Genomic DNA, 22,568 nt, shown 5'->3' on the forward strand with positions numbered 1-22,568 from the left:
GGGAACAAAAAAAGGGGGGGGTTGATGGTCTTGATTGTCTACAGTATCACGGAAGGTTTAATACGATTACTGAAATGAAAAACAAGGCTTCTTTGCAAAAAATCAGGTATATCAATTTTAGAAAAAATAAAGGTGGCAATGTTGCCCTTAACTGGCTTTGTTTTTCTCATAATTCGTTGTAGCACTTAGTCCTTGATACAGAAAATAAAGTTGTCCAGTGTAGTTTTGATGATTACTGGAGGGAAATTCCAAGTGAACTATGCAGTTTTGTGCCTTGATTTGGTCAATTAAGATATTAACCAATTCCTTCCTTGTTCTTCCACATAAAATTGAAATGCATCCTAAGAAATGTACTTTTCCAGGTTGTTTTTGAAGCAGTCCTAATTCATTGTGTATCACATAGGTGCGTCTGGAGTGGCCAACTGACCTAGCTGTTAATCCAATGGATAACTCTCTGTATGTACTGGAGAACAATGTCATTTTGAGAATCACTGAGAACCATCAGGTTAGCATCATTGCTGGCCGTCCGATGCACTGCCAGGTTCCTGGTATAGACTACTCCCTCAGTAAACTGGCCATTCATTCTGCATTGGAGTCAGCCAGCGCCATTGCCATTTCTCACACTGGAATTCTTTATATCAGTGAGACAGATGAGAAAAAAATTAATCGGCTTCGCCAGGTCACCACCAATGGAGAGATTTGTCTTCTGGCTGGGGCTGCTTCAGACTGTGACTGCAAAAATGATGTCAACTGTAATTGCTATGCTGGTGATGATGCTTACGCTACTGATGCCATCCTAAATACCCCATCTTCCTTGGCTGTAGCACCAGATGGCACCATTTACATAGCTGATCTTGGAAACATACGTATCAGGGCCGTCAGCAAAAACAAACCCGTTCTTAATTCTTTCAACCAATATGAAATTGCATCTCCAGGAGAACAAGAACTCTATGTCTTCAACATCGATGGCATCCACCAGTATACCCTCAGCCTTGTTACGGGAGAATATCTGTATAATTTCACCTATAGTGCCGATAATGACGTGATCGAGGTGATTGACAACAATGGCAACTCTTTAAAAATTCGTCGGGATACAAATGGAGCACCACGTCATTTTCTAATGCCTGACAATCAAATTGTGACTCTTACTGTTGGCACAAATGGTGGTCTTAAAATAGTGTCAACCCAGACCTTGGAACTTGGATTAATGACTTACCATGGGAACAGTGGTCTCTTGGCAACAAAAAGTGATGAGACGGGATGGACAACCTTTTATGAGTAAGACCATTTTCAGAATTATATTGCACATTCATTGTCTGTTTTGGTGATGAATAAGTAGGGGTTCATCATACTGTAGGAATCAAGGACAAAGGCAGGTCTAAGCATATTCTCCCACCATCAAAAAATGTAGTTTTGCATACATTTTCTTATTTATCTTCTAATGTTTAGGAGAATTTTCACAAGAACCAAATTTAGTAAATTCAAAGAAGAGGACAAGGGATGGGTACAAGATAGGTTAGAAAATATTCAAGTAAGGACTGAGTGCTGACTACTTACTGAGTAGAGAAGAAACATGGTTTTCAGTTAACCAATGACCAGGACCATGTGGTAGATGATGCAAAAACCCACAAGAGTGCCAGCAAGCTGCCTCCTTCTAGAAACTATTGTCTCTCCTTTTTTGGAGGGTTTAGGAAGCGCCAAATCCTGCTTAAATGAGTTCTGGGTTCAGCTTGAGCAGCACAATCGCCACTGGAAGGGAACCAGTAGGAGTGTAAATACCCCATTGGATTCTGCTCTTTCTTGCCATCAGCTGTCATTGCTTTGAAATAGGGTTCTGTTGGTGCTTTGGGTTCAAAGCAGTTTTTGGTATGCTGGAGCTCTGACCCATCTCTGCCTTCTAGCAGCAGTCTTCTGGACAGATGGCTTCTCCTTTGCCATACCTGACAGTCATTTTGTGCTGCTGCCCAGGACAGTTTCTCAAATTGTCAAATGTACTCACTGTCCCAAAATGTTGCCTACTTCGTTTTTGGAGAAAAAGACTCTCCCTTTTAAATTGTACTTTAAAACGTATCTTCATGACTATGACCATGCAACTTCAAAATGAAGGCTAAGCATATCCAACTGGAAATTGTACTGTACTTTAAAATATTTGCCATAGCTCAGAGAAGGATCTCATTCCTCTGGTTTGTATGAGTCTGCTAATATTATGAATATTCTCTGTAGAAGCTTATGTTCTGTAGTGTTCAGTAGCCTGAAAAAGAGTTACAGTGAACACATGCATTTGAACAGAAAGTATCAGGATAGGACCCAAATTCATTAACCTTGTATGACAGGACAAAGAATATTTATTTCCGTTATTTGTTCTGGGCAACTTAAAACCTAATAGATTGTGGCTACACCCCACTAAGTTTCATTTCACTAGAGATTTCAATATTGCAATTTCTTTTGGAACTTAAATGACAAATCTTGCTGTTCAAATGTCAGGATATTGGCACCACAATCTGTATGGGCAGATAAAGCATTGAATAACTACTGATTGCTCATTTTTGAGATTGGTGAGGAAATTGGATCTGAGAAAATTCTGGTGACTTACATAATTTCTGGAGAGCCCAAAATTATACTCATTTCAGGACAGTTCCTCTTTAACTGAAAGAGATGAAAGATAAAGTGCTAGGCTTTTTCTTTGTCTTTGTCTTTTTTAAAGAAGATTCTACTCAAGAAAACCACTTGGCCAGTTTTGTAGACTTCCTTCAAGTAAGTGACATTCTGTAAATATTCACAATGAAAAATACAATATGCAGAAAGTTTACTCTGGAGAGTCTGTGGCTGAAATGTTTACCTACCAGTCATTTGTGCTTCCTCATGTTCCTTGTGTGGTATTTTTACCCTAAAAGGACTTGTGAGGAAATGCTTCAACTTGACATGCGAAACTTGAGGCTTACTCATCAGTAGATGCTCTGTCAGAGAAGGGTCTACCATGCACTGTTACAAATGGACTTTTGAGATAAATTGGCCGGCTTGGACAGTTTCCATTTAAATGGGTGGCAGAACAATCAGCAGGTCTGCTTAATAAGTGCTTTGGACTACTGCTTCACATGAGTATAGGCAGATCAGTACTCCTCACAGTTAATCCAGTTTAGGAATAATGCTAAAGTGCTATTTAGTGCAATGAGTCTGGACAAAACTTAGCATGTTTTGCTCCTGGCACAGAAAAATTAAGGAACTGGGGGCATTTTCTTCTTAAGAATGGGGAACCTGTGCCCTCCAGATGTTGTTGGAATACAGCTTCCATCAGTGTTCAATATTGGCTATGCTGGCCAGGGATGATGGCTGTTGCTCACCAGCAACACCTGGAGGGCCACACAATCCCCACTCCTTACTCGAACTAATAAGAGTTTATTGTTAAATCTGAATTGCACCATATGGAAGTTAGTTTGAACTATGGATTAAACAAGCCAAGATCAAGCTATGATAACATGTTTTAATAAACTATAGTTTAAAGTAAACACATATCCAGTTTGGATATAGGAACAAACTGGTTATTTTAAACCAGGGATGTTACGGATATCCTTGTGGCTGTTCTAGAGAATAGGAGTGTACAAGCCAGGCTAATTATCACATAATGCAAAATTATGGTTTAGCCAGCATTATATCCTTACTGGGCCAGTGTGTCATGGTGAGATTCCTCATGAATGGGACTTTGCCACAACCAAGTCTAGGTAGTCCATTGATCAGTGCCTACACCACCTTTTCTGCATAGAAAGCTACTGCAAACATATTCTTGTAAGTTTCTTTCTCCCTGTATCCTTTCCAAATCCTACTGTTCAGAAGTTTTGAACATACCATATGTCCAGTTGTTTGGTCCCCTTGCATGTATATACCACAACAAATATAATTCAGAGGTGTAAATAACTGTATGGCTGGTGCAGTTGAAAAACAGCTATATTTTTAAGGGTATCCACATAATGGGGATGGGGGATTGGTGGAGTTTATCTGTGAAGTAGGAGCACACTGCCATCTGCTGAACATTTTATAGAATGGTTCCTAGGAGACAAGTATGTGTTTATGGATCTTACTGATAAAGGTTCATTATTATTTTCCAGAGCACCCCTTCAATCCTTTTTGCAAAGCTATCTTGAAACAGTATTATAATATTCTTCATCTACTATAGCATGAAGCAGTTCTAGAAATAATACATTGTATTCTAAGAAGAGATAAGAATCTGTATCATATGGTTTTACTCTTTTGTTTATTTTTAAGTTCATTACTGCAAGCATACAAATATCCCGTTTTAAATGTCTGATTGCAAAAGGAAAAGAAAGGAACTATATTTTGTGACTAGTCACCATAACAGATAAGAGCAGAATCAGGTGGGATAACTTTGGGCCATATTTTTCAAGGGGCTCGCATTACTCTGCAAATAACCTGTGGAGTAAGGTTACAGATTTTGAAACAACAGAAAACAAGGTTGAATTTAGTGCTCATCTCGTTGCTGAATCTCAAGTAGCCCAGTGTGGAACCCAGAGCTTTCTGCTAGGGGCATATATGCAAATATAAGGTTCCATAAAGGAAGCCATAGCCTTAAGGTTACAGGAGGCTGTGAAAGGACAGGACATTTTCACGGGCACTCAGTCATAGGGTTGTCCTACGTCAAAGATGACCAGACAGCATGTGACAAGGACAAACCATACATACTGTATAATTCAATCCCAAATACCAAACTACTGGCCGATCCCATTAAAGAGAGCCTTTCTGGCTAGGGTGCAGTATAGAAATGTGATAAATAAATAAATAGTGAATAGCTTATGGGTTGTCACAAAAAAAGTGGTAACACTCTAAATAAAACATACCAGACAGGCAGAACCACGTTTAAGCATCAAATATACTAAGAGCAATTTGAGCAAGCTGAAATATGTTAAGGAAAATGTAGCAGGATTAATGAATATGGTTCAGAGGCCACTGACCAGGATTCCGCAATTATTTCTGCAAGTTTTAAAAATACGTTACATAATGTAGAAACAAACATCACCTACTGACCAGATCAACCATTGCCATAAAGCAATGCCATACTCCACCTGCTCCCTCCTTTCCTCTAGCTAATATGCCTCTGTCAAAGTGTTCCTACAGATTCATAGCTCGCTGACATTTTTGAGGTACTAACTCCTCCCAGCCACTCATCAGTTCCCAGGAAATGTCCTGCTCCATCATAGTTATTGCTTAATAAATGTATTTACAGCTGCCTACTGCCTAAGTCCGTCGAATAATTAAGTCACATTATTGAGCATCCAGCACAATTGACTCAGGATTCTTTCCCCAGCATATTTCTCAGGCATATTTCTTCTCAGGCCAGCTGCTACCATACCCCTGTTCTTTTCAGTCTGATGCTTACCTTTCCTCCTGGACAACTCTGCATAACTATGTGTAGATAGACTTACAGAATGGGTCGATTTGCCCAGTTCAGCTATTAGTGCCTCATTAGTATGTGCTATTCCCCCTTTCCTCCCTTGCCTCCAGATAAAATGATAACATTAATATTCTCTTCCCCCCAAATTTGTTGATCTACTTTTTTAAAGGATCAAAGCAATTTGCACCAAATGACTTTTCTTCTGCCAAATGAAGTAATTATTATCATATACATAATTTTAAATTGCTTTATTAAATCTAGTTGTACCATGAGAGAAGCCATTAATATCTCTATTCCCTGAACAATGATCAGTGTTTTCTACTGTTTCTAAAACAGATGTTACCCACTTCTTTCCCAGGTTTTATTTCTATGAGGGTTTATTTTCTGTTAAATGACTGTTCATTTCTGAATCCCTTCACCTTCCATATCCTGGAAGAGAAATATCCTTGACATTGTTCACATAAGGTGGGACAATGGTACATTAAATGAAATAGATCAATATCCATTGCTAATAATAAAATCAGAATTGAACCTCTGTATTAAAGCACTAAATTTGCTTGCTTAGATACATTGATTGCATGATCCATATTAGTTACTATGTCAAGAACTTTGACGTAAGCTGGGAATTATTCAACTGGCATGTCAGCACATTAGAAGCAGAGACAAGACAAAGTATGTAATGTAGGAGGGTAGTTGTCCTTCCTGCCCCCAATGTTTGCACCCATGTTTCAAAGTAGATGTAACTATTCTTCATGAGCATCTATACATAGGTCAGCTTATTGGTTCTACTCACTACTCAATGGCTCGTTTCACATGCAATATGAAGCAGTGGGACAACAAATACAAGCAAACCTTGAACACTCCAGTGTCTTCCTTTCTCAGCAAAGTATACTTTGCCAACACTTCCAAAGTGGCAAATTAGTTTGCACTCAAGCAAAAACCATAGTTCAGATATAGTATCGAACTATGGTGTGCCTCAAAGGAGGGCGTGCTGGAGGTTGTGACAGAGGAGGAAGCACACAGATCCACAGTTTGCTCAGTTACAGCCAAAGTGGTACGTACATCTGAGGCAACCCACCAAGTGCATTTTGTTTCCCGCTGCAGTCCTGCGGTGCCTGGGAAGGCGTCCTGGGGAGCATAGCATGGGGTGCAGATCTGTGGGAAGAGAGAGGGATCCACACTGGCAAGCCCACCGCTGGCGGGTGCAGAGGCTCTCCTGCCCTTGCTGCTGCCAGCCTGAAGTAGTGGGAAACAAAGTGCAGTCCAGGGGCAGGCTTAGACGCGCTTTTCCCTCAAAGAGATCTGGAGGGAAAACCCATTAGTTTTGGGAGGCCCCCTGCCATGGATTTCTCCTCACTGTGTGAGACTATGAAATAATTAAATTGGGACTATGAAATAATTAAATTGATTTCTTTCTTCTTTTAAATAGACAGGCTTGTCATAGGCTGAGATTTGCTTAAAATAAAAGGAGAGTGAATGTTCTGTATTGGGAACACTGTTATAGCTATTATGAGATGTAACAAAGCAAAAATAATGGGAGAAGGGTCGCTCAGTAAACAAAAGCAAAGAAAGGGTTATATAGCAGAGCATCCAAATAATGGTTCTCGGGGGAGTCTTCTATGGGAGGCAGCATTCCCAAAGGAACGCCAGGCACAGTAGGTCTTCTTTCCACTCCAATGCTTCTCTTTTCTTTGGCACACGAACCTAGCAGCTTATCTTTCCTAAAATATAGGTGTATTCTTCTTGCTCTTCATACCAAAAGTGCACTGTTTGTCTTAAATTGTTTGCTCTTTTATACTGCATTTTCTGTATTTTGTAATCATATCTTAATTTACAAAAGGTGTGCATTATATATTGGTTCAGTTTCTTTTTTTAAAGTTATATATGTGGGACTTCTTTCTTACATCTTTTAGTTATGACCATGAAGGACGCCTGACCAATGTAACCCGTCCAACTGGTGTAGTAACCAGCCTTCATCGGGAAATGGAAAAATCTATTACTATAGATATCGAAAACTCCAATCGAGATGATGATGTCACAGTGATTACCAACCTCTCCTCCGTGGAAGCATCCTATACAGTAGTTCAAGGTACAGAAGTACAGTTCTCCAAAGACTCTGCAGAGATGTGTATGGCATAATGTAAAAGCAATGAAATAATGCAGAGAAGGGTAACTTCTGCCATGCATGCTTCTGGTCTGATGGACCAGGTTTCTGATGGACTTTTGAGAATCCCAGCATTTTATTTTGAACCTTAATCCAATAATAATAATTCTACACTCTGGAAAGACTCTTATCAGCATCACCATAGCAATAGAAAGAGTATAGATTGTGCATGTTTGATAATGGTGCAAATGCAGCTGTTCAATACCACATCACTCTTTCCATAGAAACAAAAATATGCATGCCATGGATCATTCCTGTTCAAAAATCATGGTCAGGGACTGTAATCCATATTTTTAAAAAGCTTTTCCCCATATACAGCAACAAACATATTGCCAACTTCAGAAAAAGTGATGTTTCTATAAAAAAAGTGTCATTCCCAGAATTGGAGAACTTCTTCCATGAATAAGCTCCCATGTGACTTTGACCATTCTGTACCTTTTATTGGGGGGTGGGGGGGAGAGAGACCCCATGTTTCACCTGTTGTCCATGCCTCAAGATGTAGAAAGAGGCTCTCCCCACTCGATTCTCTTTCAAGTGTTGCTGCAGCAGCATTGCAAAATAATTTCTGTGGAGATACCTCTTCCGTGAGCTGAAGAAGTCTTTCTTATCTTTCCAAGGATGGTTTAACGGAGACTTTCATTACGCAATTTCATGACTTAGATTACCTTTTCGTGTTCATTTTACTCAGGTTGCTTGTTCCTTTTCCATGTGTATGCATGGTGCAGTGGGCTCTGCAGCCATCTGTTTAGCAGGCAAGCATGAAGTTAATTTCTGTGCTCATTCCCAGACATGTACTAAACAAGCTCAAACAAACCATTCATCACATTTGCAGACTTCCCTTTGGAAGCAACCTTTGCAGGCCTCTGACTTTATGACCTTTGAGGTCACTGGCATTCACCTTCCTAGTATTTAAACTCAGTTTGTTAGAGACTGAATTAACCTCTAGCCTCTGTGTTAAGCCAGTTTTTAATACTCCTTCCCCACCAGCAATCTCAGGTGCTAAGCCACCTAAGAGTCATTGCTGTAGATGCAAGGCTAGACATCCGAAAAATCATCCTACTGCCCTGTTGGGAGATTCCAGTTTTCTCCAGGAAATGAAAATGGAGTGGGGATGCTTTACTGGCATTTGTCATTCTCACTTGAAATTTAGGATTTGCATTTTCCTTTCTGGCTAAGGCTGCTTCTACACTAACATGAGCCTCAACAGTGGTCCAACTTGTAGGTGATGAAGTTAACTGGAAGGAGCCCAGTGTGGATTCCAACCGCACTCACCAAAGCCAGTATCCCTTCATAGTCATCAAGTGAATACTCAACATACTCCATCTTTGGAACACAGTGAGCCAGTTCACCTGACACAAGAAGCCATCATGGAATAATTTACCCTTGAAGACCTGTGGCACATGCTGGCCTCCATTATGACTATGCAACTCCTTGCTGGATGCTGGTGATTGTGCAAATACAGTCAGCAGGGGTTATTTGAAGGCTAAATAACTGCTACATAAGTCACAGTCTTTTTTAAGGTATATGTGGGTTGTTTAACATCTGCTGGCCAAGTTCACACAACAGAATTCTCAGTCAGGTGTTGCATATTCATAATGAAGGCTGTAACCAAGCCACAACCCCTCGAAAGTAAATTAATCCAGGAGCTGCCATGTTGTCTAAACAGGAACAATGTGTTGGATCTAGATTTAGATGGGTGCGACTGGGCTGGTGGAAGCAGACTGCTGTATACCCCCTCTCCATGGCAGCTCCTCCAGCCTCTGAAAATGGTACAGAGAAGGTTATAAGGCCCTGGGGGTCATCCAACCCCCAGTGATTGGCTTATGTAAGCCACAACAAGCCATGGCATCAGCAATGCCATGCTGAAAATCCAGGTCACAATTAAAGCTTATCATTGTCTGAAGCCAACATGCATGTATTGTGTAAGGGATAAGTAACAGAACTCTAGAATAAGCTTGACATAACCACAAAAGAGGACACAGGTTTAACACTCCCACAGCCCACCACTACCAAATTCAAATGACATAACAACCCACAGTTATGTCTTGAATATCCAAAATGACAGCCAGCAAACATCACAATCCACCTTGGTTATGAACCTTTGAATAAGCCACATTGAGCTGCATGCTCTTGTTAGTCTGACATTTGTGCATTGAGATGATTTTTTTCTGACAACACTATATCCTCAACTCCACCCATTCATCCAAATTACTCTTCCACCACAACAGATAGGCTTCTACTAGAATGCATACTTTCTACTCACCTGACACATTGGACCAAGGGTAGGATTGTATTACAGTTGCTGGACACTGATAACAGTATTGCAGCTGTACATTGTCATCAGGAAAAATGTGGCCTCTTTTGGTCACAGAGCTGCCTTGTCATCATCATCCTGGTGCCATCTTGCAAAGAGTTGGCAAGATCATTGTGATGGATGTGACCTTGAATGGAAAAGGCATTCGATCATTAGATTCCCTTATGGAGATCCTCATGTCTGTACAGCAGGCCACATGTGTTTCATGCTGATGCTCTTTGTTTGGCAAAACAACAGATGAGCCCTTCAGATTTCCTCCGTGGTGCACCTCTGTGCCTGGCTTAGTTCTACCACATTCCTGGCAGAAACCAAATCTCATACACATTATCTTTCTTTCAACTGCATTGAAATTTCCAGCTTTTACGCTAAAAATGCTTTTGAGAGACTGTCAAGGGCTTACATGTCTACTCAGCTGGGAGTCCCATTGAGTACAATGGGGCTTATGCCTGGCTAGGTGGACAGACAGTAGGAATGCAGCCTAAGGGTACACTGGATCTCTGAGCATTAGTCCAGTCTCTAAAGTATTCCCTGACACTGCCGTATCTCTGCTTTAGCTTCATTTTCACCATCAAAACAAGGGTCTTTTAAAAAATGGCAGCCCAGCTGCTCCAAGAAGAGTTCCAAATCAAAATAAATAATCTTCAGTGTAGAGGGATGTAGACACAAATGGAATCTGGTTCTGGTTCTCTCTGACCACATTTGCTGTTGACCACAGGTCTTCTCAGATGAGCCTGACTCTAATAGCCGCCATTTAGGAAACCAACACTTGGCACTATTAAGGCCTTGCACTAAGTCAGCTAACATATATGTTATCTTCCATTCTTTCTCTTCTCTGGGAAACTGCACTTTCCAACATTAAAGTCACAACATTAGCACATTATTCCTACTGAAGAAATTATCTACCTTCTTTGCAATCCAAGAGTCTTTTCCCCCTGTCATATCTCCCCAGTTCTATTCTCATTCATGTTCCTGAAAAAATCCAGGAGTCTCCAGCTTGATTCCAAGAGACACCATGATCTCAGAAAATTATGTGTTATTTTTCTAGGCAACATTCTTCTCTCCACCATGCTGACTTTGTTATGCAGCTATAGATCTCAAGGACACCTATTCAGTCACTGCAACCATAAGTAGGATTTGCAGTAGGACCGGACCGTGTGGTTTCCAGGACAGAATTCTTTCAGATTGTCAGTGTTCCCAAGAGACTTTGCAAAATTAATGGTCATTGTTGATGTTTACCTGCATCATCTGATATTGGTGTTTTTCCCATGACAAATAACAATGAATAACCTTACCTAAAGTACTCTATAACAAGCAAGAAGGTATAGTTTCTCAAGCTCTATGTGAGCTATCAGATTTCCTCTGGGACTGAAATCTGTCCCAGCAAAAAATATCAACAAAAATCATCCTGTTGCAATGCTGGGCAGTAACTGGGAAAGTTCCTAACTGTTCATTATCTGATCCCACCTGCAGTTCTTGGCATTGTTACATAATCTGTGCAACATCTCTGAATGTTGAATGTCATTCTTGCTGCATCCAGCAAGAGGGATCCTTATTGCTTAGCAGAGATATCATGACTTGATAGAACAGTTCTCTAACATATCCGTTTTCCTTATTCCTGCTCGCTTTGTGGTTATTGCTCAAGATCATGCTAATTCAGGTCAACACCAGGCTGGCTCACTATGCCTAATGTTAAGAAATTCCATATGCTTTCTAATAGTATGGTATATGGAAACAAGACATAATTCTCACATTTTTAGTTCAATGACTAAAAGTTTTCCTCATATGAGTTTGTGGACTCCCCACTCCTCTCTCTGTGTATCCTGAATTTCATCATTTCATTCTCCATGACCCTAATGCCCTATATCCTGAACTACATTTCTCATCTATGCACTACCCTTTATTTTAAAATTCTGTTATTTTCTTACTGCTGTGAAACATTTAGGTTTTTGCAATTTGTAACTTCCTGTGATACCTTCTGTGCTTCCCTGGAGCTTATCTCTAGCTTTTCCTCAGCTGATGTGAAAAGCATTTGAATCCATGGCTGCATATACTTCCTATTTGTTATCCTTTAAACCTCATCGTTAGTCACTATTAGCTCAGCTAAGAGAGCAGCAAACCATCTGACATGAGCTCTGATTCACCTGACTTTTACTAACATCAGAATAAAGTGTTTAGGGGCCTGACAATTTACATTTTTTCCCTATTTTCCCCTCAAGAGCCTAAGACTGACATTGAAGTCACCTTCCAAATAACAGGATGTTGCAAAGGCTTCGTCCAGCTACATTCCTAGAATAGCTGTGCTCCACAAGGCCACAAGTCTTTTTCTATTTTATGGTGACCTCAGTCCAGGAGTTGCCTCCCCACCCACATACTCTTCCTTGTCTTAATGCTATGGGAGGGGCAGAAAGACTTTGGCCATGTGTGATTAAAGCCCTGTTTACACATTCTGCTTCATGCAAAGAGATTTCCCTTTTAAAACTCTGGAAGGAAGCTACCTCATCCAGTATACAAATATTGATCCAGTGTTACATCTTAAATGTATACCAGGTTCCAGTACTGTTCCAAACAAGCTTTGTGCTGAGGACACCAGCGATATGTGTGTGTGCGCGCGCGCATGCACATCTGCCATATATGAGTACCTTGAAGAACGAAAGTAGGCTGCTTACCAATGTTTTCTCAGGGATTTCCCTGTTCAGTCAAACAACTCATCTCTTTCCTTGCCAAAATTGCCTCTTGTTTGTAAGTAGCTCATTCTTCACTTTGGTGGTGAGAAGGAAGGAATTAGCTTACTCCCTTGAGATGTATGCAACAGTGTAAATCTTTCCCGTATCCCAAGAGTCAGCTATAAAAATCTCCCAAGACATGCTAAGCATAAATGCAGAAATTGGTATCTGATTGTACAGGTGACCATGAAAATATTCTCAGCATTTTTCCGCTGATTTTTGGTTTTGTTGAAAGACTGAAAAAATCAAGGTTTTTTTTAAGTAAAAAAGTTAACAAAGAACAGTTACAATTAGGAAAATAGTTTCCATTTTATTTCCTATCTTGGCTTTTTTGTGGCGCACCTCTTTTATTTTGACATATTTGCAGCAAAATGAGGTAAAGAGTTGCCAAGAAAATCATTTTGCTGATTCTTGTTTGGGGAGTCTTTAATTGTCATGCTTTCTCAATTTAAGAAGATAAATTTATAGCATAACCACTCTAGCAAGGCTTAGTAAAAGGATTAATGTGAACTTTCTAAAGTGATCTAATATTGCATATGCTACAACACAGTTAACAAAGCTGCAGTGAAAAGAATTTTGTAGATGATGTTTTTTTAATTAAGAAGTAATGTCAGTGAAAACAAACATTGTCACAGGACAATAGCCCGCTGACATATAAATGTCAACATTTATGGACTGTTTTCCTCCATTCTAATGGCTTTATTTTCTGTCTCACCAGATGATTAATTATATAGATATTTTCCTTCTGACAAAAGGATAGTGGTTCTTTGATGGCAGCTGCTCACTGTACTATTCCACCAGAAAAACTCCTTTCTTATTGCATGAGAGAACAGATCTGGTTGCATCAGCTAGTCAAGAGTATAACAGAGTCATAAATGCAAACTTCTGTCAGTCAGTAAAAGGCCAGATGTCTGGTTGGCTAATAATGTTTCTTCAAGAGAGAATAAAGAGTGACACACACACAAAGGATTGTGTCTGGCAGCTCATTCTGTGTGAGCATCATGCCTTAAGGACTGAAACCTAATCTATAACTGTGCCATATATCTGCTAACAGAGTGTTGAATTCAGTGTAGAAGAAGAAAGGCAGACTTACTCATTTCTAAGGAAAAGGTACAGGCAGTTCTCTTTATATTTTCAGACTGAATAGAGTTCTTGTTGACCCAACACTTCAATTAAAATAATTTTCCCTCCAAGTTTCTCTCAGATCATACAAGTATTCACAAATATCGATGATATTTGCTTTAAAAATCAATATACGTTTTGATTTACAATTAAGGAGCAAGTGGGAAGCAGAATTCTAATAAACTGAAGCATCTCTCCAGGCTTCAAATATTTCATAGCATTGTTCTTTGCATAAATCAATAATCTCTCAAATATCCACCTTACCACTACACAAGTGGTAATTACCAGGAAACATCATTTGAGATCTGCAGAGCCACCATGAAAGCCTAGCAGATTAGGTAATACGTTTTCTTTATGACCAATGTGCTAAGTAATTTCCCCCCAATTATTGCTCCAGATCAAGTGAGGAACAGCTATCAGCTCTGCAATAACGGCACCCTGAGGGTGATGTATGCCAATGGAATGAGTATTAGCTTCCACAGTGAACCGCATGTCCTCGCTGGAACTGTGACCCCAACAATAGGAAGATGTAACATTTCACTGCCAATGGAGAATGGCTTAAATTCAATAGAATGGCGCCTCCGAAAGGAACAAATCAAAGGAAAAGTTACTGTGTTTGGAAGAAAACTCAGGGTAAGTTTAACCCACGCCTACAATCAAAGATATTTCGGAAATGGAATGTTTTTAATTCCAGTATTCTCTTACATTTAATTTCATTCAAAATGTAACAATATGAGATATGTTTATTTCTTTGTTTATGAAAACTAAATGAACTGTAGAATGTCAGGACTACTTATGAACAGAGCCATACCTTCAAATACAAACCTGAAAGCAGGGATGGAATGTGCAAAGGGATGCGTGGGTGGAAGGGCCAACCCCCTCTCCAACCCCACACTTGCTGCTCTTATCATACAGTCTGTTCAAAGTCCTTTCTTCCAGCACCCCCACCCCAATTATCTTGGTTACACTGCTGGAAATGAGCCTTACTAGGAGAACTCACTGGAAGGAGACTTTGCAGGAGACACGGATGGGCAGAGATATAAATTGCATCCCTCTCCATGCTAAGTAATAAAGCTATTATTTAGATGTATTCTAAAGAAACTTAGCATGCACGTTAAGCATTTATATACAGCTTTTCAGGTGTATAGCCTTCCAAAGCTTTTGAAATGATACCGACATAATGATTAATACAGTACAACAAAGAAAATCACATTAGAGGAACACCTGAAAAGCCAGACCAATATATCACTCAAACTAAGCATCCCAAAAAGCCTGGCTGAATTAGAAAAGAAGTCTTCACCTGAATTAGAAAAGAAGATATCACAGGCTTACTCGATCTCTATGGACACATCCCTTTTGATTAAAGAAGCATGGGAAATTCCCAGCAATTAGAGATTACTCTTTAGTACGTTGTTGCTGTTTGTCATTTTAATGCATGCAGCTACTTCTGTCTGTTCATATCAATGCTCCTTACTATTAACTGATGGGGGCTTGCAGCGTATCATATGCTGTCGCTGAAAATCTTGTTCAATGTTGACCGACACCTTCCAGTTTTCCTATAGAAAATCCTCCTGTCAGTCTTCTTCAATTCTGTTTTACAAGCTGCATTGAGCCCTGCATCCTTGAGATTAGTTTTAGGATGTGTTGAATAAGGTCCTTATTTGCTAGTTACAGCACATCAGAGTGAATAATGCTAAAAATGTTACTTTCTCATCAGCTTAGCCTCAACCTTAGAGGAAGCTGATGCCCTTCATGTAGTGTTACCAGAGGTGCTTTCCCCATAATGACTGTCACATACTCTTGTGTTTTGCATAAGGGAAACCAGTAGGACATTTGATTAAAATCAGTAATGTCTTGACTCTGGGCCATGCAATTGATCTCTATAAAAGCTGCATTATAGGTACAGTACAGAAGCTGATTATTAATAGCAATTATTCTAGGGTTTTTCTTTTCTGTTCTTCTTGCATTCTTTCCTTGCATGAAAACAACTCTGCCATTTTATTAAACTCCCAAATAACAAGTGAGGTCCTAAATAAATGGCTGTAAGCCTGACTCTGAGTAGTAAAACCTTATTAGAGTCACTTGTGCTAATTAGAAGAAGTTAAACATACAAGTCTTAGAGCTGAATTCTTGCCAAGCAAAGATTTTTTTGCACCATGTATATGCAAATCAAAACACAAGCTTTATCTATCAACACCTCAGTATTTAATTGTCTTGTGTTAGTTCCTGTAACAGTAATCACATATCCATTTAGCTCTTTTAAATGAAAATCACTATGAGATTATAACAGGTTGAATGGACTGAAAGTGCAATTTGAAAACGAGAGAAAGCATTGAATGTATTTGCATCTTATTTATTTTAATTCAGCTTTCTTCAAAGTGCACAGTGAATGAAACAAAAGCAGCTGTGTTGGGAAATAGCAAAAGGGCACACATACCACTGAGGTTAGGCACAGACACCTGAGTGAAATGCCTGGACTGGGGGTATTGATGAAGGCGTATGATTTACAGAGGTGTCCCAATATAGCCACGATCTGCAATATATAGTGAGGTCTACCCAAAATATAACAGCAGATTTTCAGAAAAGTAAGGCAAAGAAAGGTATTCATGGCACCTGCTCCATGGTTTGATACATTGTTTTGAAATAACTATAGCTTTTGTGGCATACTAAATTTCTATAGTCAAGAACTCAGTTTTGCCCACAAATAACACCTTTGAATCAGATGCCTTTCTCTTGAACCTCAATATGCAAAATCTGTTTTCAGCTCTTTGAAAGTATGACTGGGTCTCTGCACATGTTCAGAAGCACTCTTTTCTTACTACTTCATTTGATCCCAGACTGAACAGTGGCACAAAAATAGATTTAAGCAGTAAGTTCAGAGGAGGAATGAGCTGATCGATATTTTGGACTTATGGTTTGTCCAAGCATCAGAAATTGCTTCTGTATTGTTGTACAGGAACAGACATGAAGATTCAATTGTGTTCTATATTTAAGGAGATTTTTCTTTTCTGTAATGGTTTTACTAAATGCAGGGAGCAGCACTTAAAAGCATCAATATAAGCTGCAAAATTCAAAGTGATAGTAGCAATAGGACAGACCAACAGTGGGAAATGGTTAAATATATATTTGCATTCATTGTGTCAGTTCTCAAATGTGTTTGATAGTAATTGGGTTTTGAACATTTTAAAAAAAAATTAAAAATCTAATTAGGACATTATCTGGAACTTAACTATGCTATTTTCACTGCCCACAATCCAACATGAATTTAAATGTGCAGAAGCCCATTTATTTAATGAGTTTAAAACAGTTAATCCTACCTTGGACTATGGTTTGTAGATTGGATCCAGATTTAGTCATACTGGAAGTACCTTTGGATTCAGCCAACCATGTAAATGCATTTAAGACCAGAGTGTAATTGAAGAAAAGGAAGTACTTCTTCACACAACACACAAAGCTTATATAAACTTAATAGAACATTGTTATGCACCATAAAATACATTTTGCACAGAATTAGAGGAATTCCCTCAACAACTTTGCTATGTTGGAAGACTCATGACCAGAGATAGTACATTAGTGGACATCAGATATCATGGACAAACTAGACAATTGTTGGGGTGTGAAAGCTAGATGACATGGACCTGGTCAGATGCAGCAATTCTCAATTTTCTACCTATGATTGCCAAAGGTTTCAAGGCCCTGGCTATGAGTGATGGATATGCAAGAATAATCCTAGGGAAATGAAACAGTGAGTCATTTGCCAGATCCAGAGCTGAACCCCCCCCCCGCCCCCCCACAAAGACCTCTGGTTAAACCATTAATGTTCTTGTAGCAAAGGCCTCTGCTGCACACTCCCTCTTCAGTGGCTATAGAGAGTTGTTTCCACCTATGCTACATAAAGTTTGGCTTCTTATTTATTGGGTAAAAACCATAATTATACCTCCAGAATAAGTCTATACTGCAATTTTGTTATGTAGACATGTATTAGTATCTGCTCACAGAATAAGTTATCAGCTAGAAATTGAATGCTGCATAGTCTGTTTTTCACAGGCCCCCATGAAGACGCTTCTCTTTTGTGTATACCTTAACATTATGTAAGTAATATTTGCTGAAAGAGTCCATGAGCACCCTTAGGAATTGTTTATTGCACCTTACACAGGCATGAAAGAACAGATGACTGTGTAGGTAGCAGAAGGAAGCAAAACAGCTTTCAGATAATAGTAACTCACGGCATTGGTAATAGTGTGACTCTTGTTCCCAGTAAGAGTGGGAGTTTGGCATTTTATTTGGACTTCCATATAATTAATATGACATGGCAATTATACTCTGTGGTATTTCTTACTTTGCCAGTAGAAAGTGATGTTTTAGAGCAAGTGTGCGATGTCGGTGAGCTGCTTTGGTGCTCACAAGCAAACGCACACATTTTTCAATGTTACAACAGTGCATTATAGATCTTACTCTCCCTCGCAACAGTTATGGAGCAGAGTTTCTTTCCATGCTTTCAGATGGTTAACCAAAGAGGTCAGAGCAGGCTAGCTTTAGCTTGAAGCAAGTCGTCTCAGAGTTTCTTTTTCTTCTGCCAGATGCTGCATATACAGCCTTCTCCTAATGACCATGCAAGAGTCTAAGGAGAGACAGCAGCAACAGCACCTGGCTGCCAGATTTCTCCTGTTTTAACCCTGCTGGTTTTCCTGAGCAATCAGGGCTCAGCTACCTGTTTCAGGAGAGAAGCTTCCTACGTAAGGCCATCTGCGGTGCTGCTTGCCTCAACGTTTACACCCCTCCTCAGGGTGCTCAGAGCTTCCACTGGCTCTAGCCCATTCAGCCCAGTCAGTCGCTCTCCTTAAGGCTGGAGTGTCAACCTTAAAGAGATTTTTTGGGGGTGAGGGGGATTAGGGACAGGCTGGTAAGGAAGTCATTGGCTGGTTTTGAGGGCATCTGGTGGGTAGTCCCCAAAGAAAATGCTACTGCTGTTGCTGCTGCAGCATCCTTTTTCCCCTCTTGCAAGGAGCTGGAGGCAGCTTCTATGAGCCTCGTCTCACTATGCTATCTCCACAGCAACCCTGTGAGGTGAATTAGGCTAAGAGTCAGTAACTGGTCCAGAGGCATCCAAGGCAGAGTGGTAGCTAAAATCCACATCTTCTGAGTCCAACATTTGAGCCACAATAGCTCTCTCATTGGGGAAGAAAGAGGGGAAGCTTGTTTGTGGGAAGGGCCTGCACTGGAGATAATAAAGCAGGTAGGCAATATAGGTGCAGAATGTTTCCTTTCAGTTTCAAAATATTTTTTCTTACTCCCTTCTCCTAAACCAGTCCGCATAGCGAAGCAACGTTGCCTTTCCTAATGCAGGTGCCAAAGAAGCCTGAGTCTGATTTGTGTCAGAGGCGCTTCTTTCACTCCAGCTGAGGAAGATTGGACTGCTGTAATCTGAGAATGGCTGGGCACAGGACTACTTCTGTGTGGTGACACAGAGAATCTAGCTTCCATTAACAACCCCAAAGAAAGAGACAATACTTTCTTTGTTCCTTTCTTTCCACAATCTGTCTTTCTTCCCTAGGAATGGAACAAGGCTAGGAAAGTATGATACTATTTAGGACACTCTATAAATATAATGCAAATCCTTTAGATTGCCATCCTATCAGAACCTCTCATTTTTGTCAATAATACCAAAGCATGAAACTATTTTCAATTTCTTTTTGCGGGATTACATCAAAAGAACAGCTGTCCTCCAGAATAGTGCCAATGGTCTCCTTCCTGTTAACATGATGCACACATACCATGCAAGCAGATCGGAATCTGTTTCCTTATGGGCAACACTGAAATGTGGGGAAAGAAATTGGAGAAGAAAGACTTTCTTTGCTTACATTCATTTTTAAAGCTACTTGGTTTCCTTAGCAACAGCCTATTTGCCAGTATCAAAACTTCAGGGAAATCCTGCATGAATAGTGATTTTTACAACTTACCCACTGAGGAAAGAAAACCATGGTAAAGAGAAACCTACTTCATTAAGTGGAAAAAATCAGAGTGAGGCAAATGAACAATAATTAAAAATTATTTCCTTACAAATATGGAGTTGTTTTAATTTTAAAACTGCATGGTGTATAACTGAACTCCTGCAGATTGGGTTAGGCTGGGAATTGGTCTCTCCCTTGCTGTGAAAATAATTCAGAATAACTTTCATGTCCTCAAGAAAGGCTTGGGGTCTATTTCCATATTGTTTGATGTGCTGTTTAAATTTGGATAAGAGAAAGTGTTGCTTAATCAAAGCTACTGTAAAATATAAGCTGAAGAACAAATTCCCAGGAACTGATGAATACTTCTTAAGTAGTCACTGCTGTCAAAGATATCTAATTTAAAGACTTCTACTTTATTAATGGTTCATTCACAATTAAATTGCTTAAGAAGCTTTATTAGATTACAGGGTTGGCCTGGATTCTTTGGTCTGTCTCCAGTGAATGCAGTTATTTATCTTTTATATTAAAGCATTTGCTGTAACACATGCTAAATTTAAGGTTACTACAATCCCCTGTTCTCTCTTCTAAAAGACTCTAAAGTCACAAACTCTTTACGTGTTGTATATGTATTGTATGACCTTCAAAAGGCTGCATCTACAGAAAGCAACTGATGCCAATAAAAGAGAAGAAAATAACATCTGTTGGCATGCAGTAGGTGTCATGACGAAGGCCCAATTCTTAGAGTACAGCTGCCCCATGAAAGTTTGGCCTGATGGGGTCTTTCTTTAAAGGACCATAATACCTGAAAGCTTATTACCTCAAGGGTTGCTCTGCGCACAGCCATAGCATTCTTATGCTTTCTCGTTTTAAGATCACACCTGTGTATGCGCGCACACACAAACACACACCCATATTGGCATACATTTAAGATGTAGTCTGCTCTGAATTTGTTTCTTCATCGGGAGTTACTGTTTCATCTGAGACTAAAATAAAAACCCTGAGATAATTGTAAGGGGAACAGCAGGAAAGACTTAAAGCAACTTGTCTGTTGCTTTTCCATTATCAAGAATTGTGTAAATTTTCCTGTATAAATTATAGGTTTTTGCTCATGTCAAGGTATTTAGATTGTAAACTGGCATGTTATCAGTCCAGGCCAAGCCTATTCCTCCCATTTGTTTAACTCATTATGAATAACCTTATTGTTAGCTGTCAACTTTCGTTTTTGCCTTCCAGTCTCTCAGGTCTCTTTCCTTACCACTTAACTTATGAATGAGGCTTTTGTCCAACCCATTAAGCTGATTACTGATTAATGGCTCAGGTCAGCTAAGGAAATGTGTCTATATGGTGGCCAGTGCTAGGAAATAGAAATTCTCCTGTAATATTCTGAATGACATCTACCATGTTACATAGACAAGACATTTGTGCCAGTTGAAAGAAGAAAAAGGAAGAGCAAACAGAAGGTGATCCAAGGGTGGGGTGCGAGATCTGAAACCCTCTTCTGTTGTATCCCTCATAGAGGGATTGGTGTGGTGCAGTATATTAGCTGCCAGTTAAGAGTATATATGCTGATTGCAAATATTACAAAAGAAGACGCCAAACCTGGTAAACACTGTCCTTGGGATGTCTCATCACTTGGGGTGCGGGGGGGGGGGGGGCAGGCTTCTGCATGTGTATGCAATGGGGGGACTGCCCTGTAATGTCTGTAGGTTGTGCCGCCTTTTCAGCTAAAGTATTGGGCAGACCCAGCATCCTTTAACACCAGCAGAAAGACTTCTGCATCCTCTCCTCCTCCCACAGCTTTCATACAGTCTCCAAATCTCCTTTAGAAGCTTCTCTAATTTCCTTATTTTTCCTCCAGGAAAAGTTGTTTCCAGAAACTTTTTGGTAGCAATAGTAAAATTTTGGAAAGGAAGCCTGCTCTTTCATACTGTGTTTTTTTCCCTATTTGATTTCACACTCTTGATCTTTATGAGTAAGAATAAAAACTGGGACAGTGTGTAAAATGCTAACAGTCCCTTTGGTATGGAGGGCGCTGCCTTTCTTTTGCACACTAACAGCCTCTTCCAGCAGTCTGTACCAGTTTCAGTGCCCTCCTTCCTTTGCTACAGGAATGCTGGCAAAAGCATTTCAGCGTCCACGTTTCCTTTCTTCTCAATCTGCCTTTGCTGCAAAGAATCTTACCCACAATTGTGAAAGAGGCACTGCAGACGAATGAATATTGGCAGCGTTGGATGCCGATTCTAAGTTCCCTGGCCTGTTACCAAGCAAGGCAGCAGCAGCTTCCTGGCAGTGAATCAACGCATCAGACATGAATGCATGTTCAGCAGGCGCATGGATATACATGGCCTTCCACTATGCTGGCGCACATGTAATAGTCCTTCCCTTCCCACCCCTTGCAGTCTTCCCTGGGGCAGCAGTCAAAAGTAATTTATAGCTTAAGCAAGACTTATGCTATACTGCACCTTGCTGAGCGAAGCACAGTATTTCCCTTAGAAGCTAAGCTATTCATCTGGCTGAATGGGCCCGTATCAAAAGCATGATGGATGTAAAGTAAGAGATGCCACTGGGCAAAACAGTTAGAATTTAAGAGGTGACAAGGGAAAACAGAGCTTGATCTTTTAGAATAAAGAAGGAAAAAAATACTGGAAATTGCTCAAGATTCCTCCACTGGTATATTCTTCCCAGTGTCTGGAGCTCTGTCCCTCCCCATCATATATTTATATATACTATCTGGACTCGCATATCATTTGTAGGGATCTCAGTCCTGCAATTATTAAAATATAACCTGTACAGACTAAACACCCTTTATGTGTGAAAATTGCTCATGCCACTTTCATTCAATGCAACATTTTCAGATCGGCTGCTATTGAAAGGAGTAAGTTACGTTTCT

General features: G+C 39.9%; 1 protein-coding gene across 1 annotated transcript in view; it reads left to right on the forward strand.

The window, feature by feature from the left end:
* TENM2 (teneurin transmembrane protein 2) overlaps positions 1–22,568 on the forward strand; it is a 730,807-nt gene that overhangs the window by 694,233 nt on the left and 14,006 nt on the right. The window contains exons 25-27 of the mRNA XM_044454098.1: positions 404–1,278; positions 7,318–7,493; positions 14,125–14,360. Coding sequence (XP_044310033.1) covers positions 404–1,278; positions 7,318–7,493; positions 14,125–14,360 — 1,287 coding nt within the window. The remainder of the gene's footprint in view (positions 1–403; positions 1,279–7,317; positions 7,494–14,124; positions 14,361–22,568) is intronic.

Source organism: Varanus komodoensis, unplaced genomic scaffold, assembly GCF_004798865.1.
Source record: "Varanus komodoensis strain SLA01 unplaced genomic scaffold, ASM479886v1 scaffold7_1, whole genome shotgun sequence".
In the NCBI taxonomy this organism is placed as follows: Eukaryota; Metazoa; Chordata; class Lepidosauria; order Squamata; family Varanidae; genus Varanus; species Varanus komodoensis.